The following is a 12,689-nucleotide window of genomic DNA, read 5'->3' as shown; positions in this document are numbered from 1 at the left end:
TGCCATGCCCAGATAATTTTTGTATTTTTAGTAGAGACAGTGTTTCACTTTGTTGGTCAGGCTGGTCTCGAACTCCTGACCTCAGGTGATCCACCCGCCTTGGCCTCCCAAAGTGCTGGGATTATACGTATGAGCCACCGCACCCAGCCCATCAGACACGTTCTAATAGACCTACGGGCCAGCAGGGACTTAGCTCTCTCTGGGGCTCAGTTTCTTCTTCTGTAAAATGGAAGTTGCACTAGATGAGCATGAAAAGCCTTTGGAGAGGTGAACTTCCTATCCGTGGTTGTATTAACCCCTGTGAGTGCTGTGAGGGAGAGTCTGGCTAATGTTTATTGAGCGCTGACTATGTGCCAGGTTCTGTGTGTCTCAGGCAGGATCACACTGAACTGCACCAGCAGCCCATTTCACAGAGAAGAAAACTGAGGCTCAGAGAAGTGAACTCACTTGCCCTAGGTCACACAGCAAGTCAGGAAGGAGCTAGGATTCCACTCAGATCTGTCTTCCAAGCACCTCAGTGGGCAGAAGGAGAAACGGGCCGGGCAGGGGTGTGCCCTCACCATCACACCTCGAGACTGTCAGCCACACCAGGCTCGGAGGCCCCTCCCTCCAACCGAGCCTCTGCCCCATTTTGTGATTCTGTCTGTCCCCGCTTCCCCCACAAAATGTCTGCAGACTGCAAAGAAGGCAACACATTCCCAGCAGCTCGTGAAAAACATAATCTTTCTCTCCATTAATTTAGAACACGACAGCGAGCTGTTAGGCTGTAGGGATTGGAGAACCATTTTCTCCGAAGAGACCATCTTTCCACGGATTAAGGGAACTTGTCTTTAGATAAATGGCTTCATATTCTTGCAAGCACACGGAGCTCATGGCCGGGAAAGAGCTCCATAAATCTCCGTTAGTGGCACCATTGTGTTATTATTATTTAGGACCAAAGCTGCTGCACACACGTTCCCCACCAGGGGCTGAGCCTGGTGCTGGGCTGTCCCATCATCTGTCTGTCTGTCCAGGACTTGACCTTCCAGGCTAAGCTGGACAGAGATGGATAGCACCTCAGAAATCATCTTGCCCAACCCCTTGTGGAACGAATTGAAATTCAGCGCCAGAGAGGAAACAGGGCCAGCCCAGATCCAACAGTGAGAGCTGGACTCAAAGTCAGGGTTGCTTCCTCCTCTGTATGACTTCTAGGCCTGGCACAGACACCACTTCCACACAGGCCATCCCCAGGCTTCCAGCCTATCCTGACTTTCCGCACAGCCTCCCTGAGCCCCTGTGGGCCGAGCCTGTGCCAGGAACCGTGGATAGAGCTAGGACCAACTCGGACCCAGTCCCTGCCTCAGGGAGCTCACCTCGCGGACACCATGCAAGAGACAAGTGAGTGACAAGCACCAGGACAACTTCAGATCAAAGTGAGCACCCAGAAGTGACAAAACAGGGTGATGAGAGAGACAGGGGTGGGTGGTCAGAAAGGGCGTCTGTGAGCTGAGAGCAGAAGACAAGAAGCCAGCCGGTAAATGGGAAGAGCTTCCTAGGCTGAGGGAACAGCACATGCAAAGGCCTCAGAACTGGAGCATGTTTGATTGATCCAGGAAGGCCAATGAGGCTGGAATTGGCTGAAATCAGTGGGCAAGGCAAAGAAGCTTCCAGATGTCCTTAACCCTGGAAGCACTACTCCTCTTCTTCCTCCTCCTAATGATAATAATAATATTGATGTTAATAATAATTCTGAATTTGAACAAAGCCCTGTGCCAGGGGTTACTTCCATTGAAATCTGTCACTACCTGGTAAGGCTGGCAGTAGAGCCAGATGGTCTGGGCTTGAATCTCTGCCCACTCGGTTAGCTGTGTGACCCTGGGTGAGTTATCTGACCTGTCTCTTTCCTTATGTGGAAACGGGCATAATAGTAGTACCTGCCTCATAGGATTGGGGCGACAATAAAACAATATGTGAAATGACTAGAACAGGGCCTTGCTCATCATAAGAACCACACAACCATTAACTATGGTCTTAGCAAAGAGCTGAGGCCTAGAGCAGTGAAGACGGTGGTTGAGGTCACAGAACTCACTCAAGGACATGAAGCCCCGGACTCCAAGGCTAGGATTCTGCCTGTATCGTGCTCTTAACTGCACACAGCTGGAACTGGGGGAGCCCTTTGCTGCCACTGCCGACACCTGCCTCCCTTGCCTGCTGTCTCAAGGAGACAGAGAGTGCCCTGTCCTCCCAGGGCCCCGGGTGTGAGTTGACCAGGGCCCTTCCTGCTGCCCTCTGAAGCAGCCTGTGATCGCTGTGGCCTGCACGCTGGGCCGGCCTGACAGCTGGGAGGCTGGGGCAGGTCTTTCTCATACTCTGGCCTTGGTAGCAAGTGCAAGGGGTAGCTGAGCGCACTGGGCCTGGGCCAGCCATGGGGGCCCCTGTCCCAGCTGGACCACACTCTCCCAGCCTGCTCCTTTGTCCCCACAGACCTCAGTTTTCCCATAAATTTTTTTTTTTTAAAAGAGAGATTTGGCTACATGAATTTAGGATGGGTGGCAGCTCTTAAATCAAATCCTCCTTCACCACTGCCCTCTTTGGGCAGTTTTCTCATCTGTAAAGTGGGAACAACATTGGTGCCCTGTCATCAAAGAGGTATGGTGAAAATAAAGTCAGGTAAGGTGTGTGAAGCCCACAGGAGGGTCTGGTGTGGTGTACACACTCACAAATGTGCACTACCCTCCCAACAACCCATCATCCTCATCGTCGTCAAGCCTGCTTGGAGAAGGGACTCTGTCATCATTTCTTCTCTCTTTGGGGAAGCATATAAGGCATGTCACGGGGCACCACGGACACATCTATGTTCAAATCTCAGCTCTTCTCCTTCCCACTGTTTTTTTCCTGTTATAAGACTTGGGAGCGAATCACAAAGAGCCTCGGGCTGTGTCTAGGTATCCCTGTCCCCGCTGTGCCCCCAGCCAGGGGATGGGGGTGGTGTCTGTGCAAGTGGGCGGGGGGCTGTGTCTAGGTATCCAGGGGATGGGGGGCTGTCTATGGAGGTGGGCCATGGGGCTGTATCTAGGTATCCCTGTCCCCACCATACCCCCAGCCAGGGGATCCGGGGAATCCGTACAGGTGGGCCGCGGGGCTCACCCTCTTGCAGAAGCGGTGCAGGTGGAGCAGGGTCTCGAGGTCCGTGCGTTGCCGCTCGGCCGCCATGTAAAAGTGGGTCAGCTTAGCCTGGAAGGCCCGCTGGGTAGAGGCAAAGGCTGCCAGCTCTGGGAACTCTGCTCCTTCTGCCTCCCCAGCCCCTCCGGCTGCAGCTCCCAGCTGAGCGGCCTGCTTGGACAGCTCCAGGCCTCGGCGGTACTGGGCCTGAGAGGGGAGAGGAGGGGGTGCTCACTCAGCTCCCGCCTTGGCTGCGGCCTCCCTCAAAGGTCAACAACCTCCAGCTGCCCTGCTGCCAAGCCAGGAGACTTCCTGAGCTTCGGTTTCCTCATCTGTAGAATGGGGACCCTAATGGCACCCACCTTACAGGGCTTAGCTCCTGGTGAGGGGTGAACAATAAAGAGCAGTTATCATGCTTCTGGAAGTCTCCAGGTCCTCGCCATGGCAGTTCACTTTGCCTAGCCGGGCTCTGCTTAGATGTCCCTTCTGGAAAACTTCTCTGACTCCAAAGGCTCCTGCTCTGAGTCCCCACATTCTCCCTTTCTGTGCACGTTTCCCTGTTTGTCCCCACCCCCGCCCTCGCTCCTCACTGGCCTGAGAATTCCTGAGCGCTGATACGGGGCTGAATCACCCTGTGGTCCGGAGCCTTGTCACATCGCATCATGTTGATGCAGCATCCCTGCCCCCCAACCCCTGGCTCTGTGAGGCTGAGTTATCAGGTCTAGGGTGAGGCCCTGGAAACGGCATTTTAAGAAACCCTCTGGGGGATTCGGCATATTCTTTGGGCTTGGCCGTGTGGTAAGAACCCCTGAGGGAGATAACATCTCGGCTGAACTCTGCAATCCAAGCTGGTTCCCTCACTGTCTCTGGAAGTTTCCTTGCTCTTTCCCCCCTCCACAGCTTTGCCCTGGCAGTGCCACCCCCTCTAATGCCCTCTCCATCTGCTCCAGTCCTGCTCCGCTGTTGTCTGGAACGCACTGCAGCCTGGAGGAAGAAGTTCTCAAACTCTGCGTGGGCTTTCTCCACTGTCTCCAAACTTCCGTCCTTGGGAGTCAGCGTTTGCAGCCACCGACTTCCTTCCTGCTCCATCCAGTCGCTGACCTGGGGCAGGAGAGGCAGATTTGGACATGAGGGGCTGCTAGGCGACCTCCCTTGTCCAGTTTCCCCACTTCCTTGGAGGCCGAGGTCTTCTGTCCTCACTCATTCAGTGGCTAGGCCTGTGACCCCTGGCTTGGACTGACACTCTCCCAGTTCTAGGCATGGGAAGAAATGACTTGCGGAGGGGGAGTGCAAGGTCATGTTCTTCAAAGTGGGACCCCAGAGGGCATCTGGCCTGGCCAACGCCCTCGGTGCACACTGTTATCTGAATGAAGTCACAGGGTGGTGAACTTCAGGCTACTCTAACCACTCAGTGACGCTGGATCATAAAAGGGGTGGCCTCAGGGGTGATGAGCTTCCTGTTCGTGTGTGTGTGCGTGTGCACACGTGTGCACATGCAAACAGTGCTGGAGAAGAAGCTGCAGGCTGCAGAGGAAAGTCTCTGGGCCTGCTGGGAACTCACTGTGTGAACATGGTAAGCCACTCCCCCTTTCTGGGCCTCAGTTTACTCAGTGGTAAAACGGGGTAGACATGAAGATTCAATGAGGGACAGCGGGTATATAATGGCTCTCAACCCCCTGAGTGGAAGTTCCTTTCTTATTCTGGGGCATCTTAAAGAGCCTGTTCACTCACTTTATCCTCACAGATCCAACGTAGCAGGTACTAATATCACCCCCCATTCAACAAATGAAGATACTGAAGCACTGAAGAGTTAAATATCTTGTCCGGGACCACACCATGAGTAAGCGCTGGAGCCGGGAACGGACCAGCGCTGTCTGATGCAGGAGCACGCCGTGCCCCGCAGCTCCAGGCAGAAAGGAATGTGTTGGTTCTCAGCACCAGCAGTCAGATGAAGCCACACCAGGTGCAGGTTCCAGAATCAGACTCCAAGATATGCAACCACACGCAGTCGACATAATGTCTCCCAGCCTCAGTTTCCTTGTCTGTGCAGTGGGTGAAATCCTAGCACCTTCCCCAAGATGAGTTTGGAAAGCAATGATGTTCACAACGGCTTTGGCCCAGGGCTTGGCACAGAGTTGGTGCTCAATAAATGCAGCTCTTGGGTCCATGTTCTCACTCACTGAGCACTTATTGAGCACCATGTTATGTGCTATGCCCCAAGGATGCCTGCCTGGCCTTTGAAGGACTGCCAGCCTGGTGTCCTTTCTCCAGAATAAAGCACCTGGCTAGGGCCGGGCCCAGAGTCTGGGCTTTCCTGTGGAATGTGGCCAGGCAGAACCCCCACACCCCAAGCCAGACTCCCCTTTCACCTGGTGAATGGCAGCTTCCAGGCGGCCCAGGCGGACACGGAGCTCCAGCTTCCCCAGGAGGCTGTTGGATGCGGTGACCAGAACATGAAGCTGCTCGTCCACAAGGCTGTACAAGGCAGTGGCTGCAGCCAGATGGCTCCTGGGAGGTGGGCGGAGGTGAGAAAAGGCCTGTGTTGCCCTCTTCACCCTGCTGTACTTCTGCCCCACATAGGCCTGTCCCTCCACCTCTGTGGCCCCAGCCTGGGTTTCCAGCTAACTTGCTGTGTCACTGTGGGCAGGTCCCTACACCTTTCTGGGCCTCAGCCTTGGTCTTCCATGGGACTGGGAGGACAAGAGAACACAGTAGGAGGTGAAATGACCCTCCCCCTTCCCTAGAAGGGTATGAAGCTGGCCGGACAGATCTGGGTTCAAAGCCCAGCTCTGCTACCTTCTAGTAGGAGGCTCTGTGCAAATGTCTCAACCTCCCTCTGTCTCTGCTTTTTCTTCTGTGAGGTGGAGATAATCACAGAACCCATTTCATAGCATGGTTGTAAGGATTAAATGATCTAGCGCCTGGCCCTCACCTCCAGCTATACATTATAACCTGCCCTGGGAGCTTTAACAAATCTTAGTGCCCCGCCCCAGGCCAACAAAGTCAGCAGACTGAGTGCAGCAAACACACTGATGTTTTCTTTTTCTTCCCTTTTATTTTTGAGATGGAGTCTCGCTCTGTCGCCCAGGCTGGTCGCCCAGGCTAGAGTGCAGTGGCGTGATCTCTGCTCACTGCAGCCTCTGCCTCCTGGGTTCCAGCGATTCTCCTGCCTCAGCCTCCCGGGTAGTTGGGATTACAGGCACGCGCCACCACGCCCAGCTAATTTTTGTATTTTTAGTAGAGATGGGGTTTCACATGTTGGCCAGGCTGGTCTTGAACTCCTGACTTCAGGTGATGTGTCTGCCTCGGCCTCCAAAAGTGCTGGGATTACAGGCATGAGCCACCGCACCCAGCTGGGACACTGATGCTTTCTAAAGCACCTCAGGCGGTTCCGCGGCAGCCAGGGCAAAGAACCAGTGCTCAGCGTGCAAAACACTTAACACTGTGCCCGGCGCACGATGTTTGTCAGGTTCGAGCTATTTCTATAGCAATGGTGGGAAGTAGCTGCAACACGCCTGCCGGCCCTGCTTCCATTTCACAGATGGGAAAACTGAGGTCAAGGGAGGGGAAATGACTTGCAGATGGCAGCCTGAGTTGCAACTCCACCCAGGGCTGTTTCTGCACATAATTTTTTAAAATGCTGAAAGCCACAAAACACTAAGGAAGAAGTGTGGATGGGATTTCAGGCATAGTGATACTTGCGTGAAGGCAGGAATTTCAAACCCTGCTCTGCCCTCCTCTGCCTTCAGAGGCTCTGCTTTCAGAGGGAAAATGGAAGAGAGAAGGTGGAAGAAAAGCTTTTAACTTCCTGAAGGGTGCCTTGCTCTACCTCGGCCTCCCCATCTGACTGCAGCTCCCCACGGGTTGCCACCCTTGCGGGGAAGAGGTGTGGGCCCAGGGTGCGTGAGTGGGATAGAAAATATCTGCCTGCCTGGAGAGGGAGGGACGGAGGGACACGGACAGCCTGGGGCTGCAGGGACCCGCTGCAGAACAAACGCCCGCAGCGGCTCATGTGGGACCACAGTGCCCCCTGCTGGAGCTTCTGGTAGCTGTGGGTCTGTGAGTCCTTGGGTGGACAGGAGGAGCCTGGGCCCGGCAGGCAGGTGAAGGTGGAACAGGCTGAGAAAGGCAGTGCCAGCCCCCACCAGGCACTGAGGGGCAGGGAGATGACCCCACACCCAATGCTGCCTGTGCGTCCATCTGTGTGAGCCTGCTCTCAAGTCTAGTGCAGCTCTGGGTGGTTTGTTAAGATTCTGGGGCCAGACTGCCTGGATTCAAATCCGGGCCCCACCACATCCCAGCTGTGTAACCCTGGACTAATCACTTACCCTCTCTGAGCCTCAGGTTCTTCCACTGTAAAATAGGGATGATACTTACAGCTACCTCAGGAGTGAATGAAATGAGTTGGTATTTGTAAAGCCCTGAGAAAAATGCTGGACACATACAAAGTGCTATTTAGGTCTTGGTTCCGTAAATAAAATGTTCTTAAAAACTCATGCATACCAGCCCTTGACTTTGAATATAAGTAACTGTGTTCTAAGAGGGTGAAAATATTTGCAATTACTGACCAATGTAATGACTGACTTTCCCCCACCCCCTAAATTTAAGAAAGCTGGAACTTTCCAGGAATGCCTGTAATTTCTTCTGGCTCTGAGACCCCTGTGGCTCTGCTCACAAGTGTGTTTGAGCAGCCTACTGGGAAAGGCAGGGCCGGGTAGGGGTTAAATGCCCAGAAGGCCTGGCTTCAAATCCCCGACCAGCTGCTGCCTAGCAGCTGTTTCCCTTCGCTGAGCCTCAGTTATCCATCAGCCAAATGGACAATGTGCACCTCACAGGGTTCTTGCCAGAAATAAATGAGACAGGCTCTTGCAGGGGCTCAACCTGGTGTGTGGGTCGGAGAAAGTGCTTTGTCCAAAAGGGTGACCAGAAATGGGTAGGCGACATCCTCCGATGCCCATCCCAGGCTCGAGATGGCTGGGGCTGAAGGAGGGGAAGCAGAGAAGGGGTGAGGAAATTGCCAGGGCTGAGGATGGGTTTCTGTGACCAGGCCTCAGCCTGGGATACAGGCCCTGCAACGACTGCAAAGCTGGGCACCCTCAGGGCTTGGCTATGTGACCCCTAAGTGGTGTGGTCCCAACTCCAAGCTCCTGGGCCAGAAACAGGATGGGGTGGAGGAGGAAAGGCCTGGACGTCTGTCTGTACCTGACATCAGGGCTGAAGTCCAGCCTGCTGGCATCACGCTGCAGCCTGGCCAGGGTGGCTCCACCTTCCCGCTGGAGGCCCAGTAGGCCCGGGTCCCTCAGCACAGCCTCCATCAGCTCCTTGGACTTGCTCAGGCAACTGGTGGCCTCCTGCCAGCGTAGAGAGGTGCCCTGAGGCCCCATCCCCACTCTCCCTTTGCAACCTTCCAAGGCTCCCCACACCCAGATCAAGTCCAACTCCCAGTTTGGCATTCAAGGTCCTCCAGAAAGTCTGTCGTTTCTGTCTCTAAAACATCCCCTGTAGCCATGCCCCCTCTCATCACCATGGCAACCTCTCTGGTCCACCCTCCAGCATCTCTTGCTGGGACACCCATTCCAGCCTCTTCACTGATCTCCCTGCTGCCCTCTGGCTCCCCCTACAGTCTATTCTCCATATGGCAGTTGAACGGATCTCCGCAAATCTGATAACCCCTGGTTTAAAACTCTCCAGTGGCTTCCCTGCAGGCTTCAAATTGAATCCCAGACCAACTCTTCCTTGGTCCAGCTCCCGCTGCATCTAGAAGCTCCACTCGTGCTTCTCTCCCACTCATTCTGCTGCACATTGGCCTCCTTGCTACTCCTGAACACCCCAGGTATAATCCCACCTCAGGGCCTTTGCAAGTGTTTGCCCCCTGCCTGGCGCACAGCCCCCAACAAAGGCAGGCTCCTTCTCAAACTTCAAGCCTCAACTTAAACTCCAGCTCTTCCGAGAGACCCTCCTCCCTCATTACTCCCAATCTTACTTCCACAGGACTTGACACAATTTGGAATGACATACCCATTTATGTGTTTGCTTTTTAAACTACCACTTCTGCCGCAGCACCATGAACCCCGAGAGGGCAGGGACAAGTCAGTTCGCCCCAGGCTGGTCTCCAGTGCAGGGTACAAAGTGGGTGCCCCTCAAATATGAGTCAAGTGAATGATGAAAAACAGGGATGATAATGTCCTCCCCCTTTTCCCCAGGCTGCCCCCTTCTCAAAGTCCTTGGTCCCTGGAGTCTGGGATGTAGTGTGGCTTCCCTACCCACCGTGCTCCAGGCTCACCTGCATCCCGCCAGGGGGGTCGGCCTTCTCGAATTCCTCGATGGAAGCTCGTAGCAGGGAAGAGGCCTGCTGGAGGTCAGCAAGGAAAGGGTCCAGCTTCTGCAGGACAGAGGACCAGAGGGTGGGTGTCAGTCCAGGCCAACCCAGAGGATGCCTCTTCCATCCCAGGAGCGCACAGGGGTGGTGGGAAGCAGTGGCTCTCCAACTCCAGGTGCATCAGAAGCACCAGAGAGCTGGTTAAAACACAGGCTCTGGGCTCTGCTCCTGAGTGTCTGCTTCAGTTCCTCTGGGGCGAGGCATGGTAGAAAGTGCATTTCTAATGGGTTCCCAGGCATTGCTCATGCTGCTGGCCTGGGGGACCACACTTGGAGAACCACTGGTGTTGAATGTGAGTGAGGGAGAAGAAAGGAGACAGGCCTGAGCGACTCCCAGGCCGGTGGGGATACCACGGTTGGTAAGGGGAGGAAGAGGGCAGAGTTAGGGGAACATTCTTGGCTGAGTCCCACTTCAGCCCAGCTCCATCACTTACAAGCTGTGAGGCCTTGGGGGGCAAGTTACTTAACCTCTCTGTGTCTCTGCCTCCTCCTCTTTAAAATGGAGACCATAGTAGTTCCTGCCTTATAGGGTTGTGTCAGGATTAAACCCATTAATATTTGCAAGGCACTTAGAACAGAGCCCAGCCCGTACTGTGTTTATCGTCATTCTCAGATCTATGTAGTGGGTCTATAGGTAACATTTCATGTAAAGTAAAGGGTTTAAAGCTAAAATACAGTCCAAAACCCAGTGGATTCATTGGAGGCCTCTGGAAAGGGAAGCTAGGACCCTGGGGGACAAGCAGAAAAGGGAATTGTTCAGTAGGTATCTTTTTGTACCATTTGAAATGTGAATATACTTACTGCCTATTCAAAAACACACAATTTTTTAAAAAATCACCTGGGCAAAAAGTAAATAAGCCACCATGTTAGACTGTTAGTATAGACCAGTGGTTCTCAATGAGGGGTGACTTTGCCCCCCGGGGACATTCGGCAATGTGAGGAGACATTCTTTAATTGTCATAATTTGTGGGGTGCGAACAGTGGGTAGAGCCGGGGCTGGTGCCTAGCATGTCGCAATGCACAAAACAGAATTGCTCGACCCCAAATGTGAATAGGTTAAGGTTGAACAACCCTGGTCTAAGAGAAGCCAGGGTCATTGATGGGCACGGGTTTCGGTGTGGTTTAAGCCCACTGAAAGGCACCCTCGCCCTATGTGTCCTCATGTACTACATTGGGTATGAAATGCCCCCTCTTGGGGTTGTGGGGAGGAGGGACTGTGATTACACAGGAAAGGAGCCCAGCACTGGCGGCTGCCTTATTTCCTCCCTCTGATTGGAGGGAACCAGATCCTGAGCTTCCTGAGTTGTGTGGGTCCACAAAGCAAGTGCCTACAAATTTATTTTATTTTATTTTATGATTATTTTTGAGACAGAGTCTCACTCTGCCACCTAGGCTGGAGTGCAGTGGTGTGATCTTGGCTCACTGCAATCTCCGCCTCCTGGGTTCAAGTGATTCTCATGCCTCAGCCTCCCGAGTAGCTGGGACTACAGGTGCATACCACCATGCATGGCTAACTTTTTCTTTCTTGTATTTTTAGTAGATATGAGGTTTTACCATGTTGGCCAGGCTGGTCTCAAACTCCTGACCTCATGTGATCCACCCACCTCGGCCTCTCAACGTGCTGGGATTACAGGTGTGAACCACAGCGCCCAGCCCTGTAAATTTATTTTCAGTTAACATAGACATAGCTCTTATGTGCCAGACATTCTTCTAAGCTCTTTGCCCACATTAACTAAATTAATCTTCACAAAAACCCCATGAGGAGGTACTGTTATTATCCCCTATTTAGCTGATGCAGAAACCAAGGCTCAGAGAAGGTAAGTAACTTATCCAAAATCACACAGCAGAGCTGGGATTGCAACGCACGCAGCCTGGCCCCAGAGCCTGAGCTCTTAATCATTCTACTCTGTACCTTCATTGTAAACATTTGTTGAGTGACTGTTCATTTTTTAGCATAGCGGGGTTGATGGATCCATGAGGCAGAAGAGTGAAGAGAGGAGGGGAAGGAGTGGAGGTCAGGGACTAAAGGCTGTGATGGTAAACACCTGGAAGAATTGCACCCACTCGGTGTGGCAGTAGGGGAAGCGGCCTTCCAGGGCTGCAGGCAGCTGGCTGGGGTCCACATGGTGGCTGAGGGCCTTCAGTGAGGTCAGCACCTCCACCTGCAGACCAAAGAATCAGGAGAACCAGGGACTCAATGTGAGGACAGTCATTTTAGAAGGTCCTGCCCAGATCCCTGCCCCAGCACCAGTTCACCTCCCAGAAGTAAGGCTGACTCCAGCTTTAAAAGTTGCTTTGTGGGCAACCAATATTCTCTGGAAACTCTTACAAATCAAAATTCAGAACCAGACCCTAGTTAAGGAATGGCAAATAAACAGCACTCATACTGCCACTCTCCCAGCCTGTGCCCAAGGCAGACATCATTAATCAATCATAGCACTCGCTCCCTCTGAGCTTGGCTCCTTCCCAGTACAGCTCTCCGGGCAATCACACGAACAGAATGAAGCTGGCCCTTGTGATGAAACTTCTTTGTAATCCTTGCACAGTTCCCTGAGGAGCCACCAAGAGCTGTTTCTTTCTTGGGGCTGGTGAGAAAAGTCACTAAATCCCAACAGTGTCCCCTAAGAGATGGAATAAGAACTAGGTGACTGCTTCTCCCAGGCAGAGAAATTTGAGGTTTATGTTGGGAATAGCTCCAGTACCTAGGCTCGGGATTCGGTGGATTCTGTGGTTTTTTTGGACCCACCTGATATTCCTGCTACTCAAAGTGTGGTCCATGGGCCAGCAGCACCAGCATCACCTAGGGCATGTTGGAAATTCAGAGTCCCAGGACCCATCCAGAACTACTCAATCAGAACCTGCACGTTAATGTATTTCCCCAAGAGATCAGCAAGCACATTAAAGTTGGAAAAGCACATCTCAACCCACAATGTGCCTCGTCACTCACCAGAAGGAAGGAGAGTTTGAAAATCACATCCCGAAGCAGGACAGAGGACTGACTGCCCATACTCATTATTGTGGTGTATGGCACTAATTAAAGGGAGCTGCAGGGCTCTTTCCTGCAAAGTCCCACTTCAGCTCCACATTTGTATTAATTAGGGCGAGAAATACAGGAAGAGCAGGTCTGACCGCAGTGTGAAAAAGGCACTGGAGTCAGGTGACTCCAGCTC

The 12,689-nt window shown here is 53.1% G+C and overlaps 1 protein-coding gene across 2 annotated transcripts in view; it reads right to left on the bottom strand.

Moving 5' to 3' along the window:
- KIAA1755 (KIAA1755 ortholog) overlaps nt 1-12,689 on the bottom strand; it is a 51,232-nt gene that overhangs the window by 4,083 nt on the left and 34,460 nt on the right. For both annotated transcript variants that reach the window (XM_073006687.1, XM_073006685.1), the window contains exons 8-13: nt 11,565-11,681; nt 9,425-9,523; nt 8,344-8,492; nt 5,511-5,649; nt 4,120-4,242; nt 3,127-3,348 (exon numbers count right to left, since the gene is read on the bottom strand). In XM_073006687.1, coding sequence (XP_072862788.1) covers nt 3,127-3,348; nt 4,120-4,242; nt 5,511-5,649; nt 8,344-8,492; nt 9,425-9,523; nt 11,565-11,681 — 849 coding nt within the window. The remainder of the gene's footprint in view (nt 1-3,126; nt 3,349-4,119; nt 4,243-5,510; nt 5,650-8,343; nt 8,493-9,424; nt 9,524-11,564; nt 11,682-12,689) is intronic.

Source organism: Chlorocebus sabaeus, chromosome 2, assembly GCF_047675955.1.
Source record: "Chlorocebus sabaeus isolate Y175 chromosome 2, mChlSab1.0.hap1, whole genome shotgun sequence".
Lineage (NCBI taxonomy): Eukaryota > Metazoa > Chordata > Mammalia > Primates > Cercopithecidae > Chlorocebus > Chlorocebus sabaeus.
Note: the sequence above shows the minus strand (reverse complement) of the source record. Positions and strands in the feature narration are given on the sequence as shown.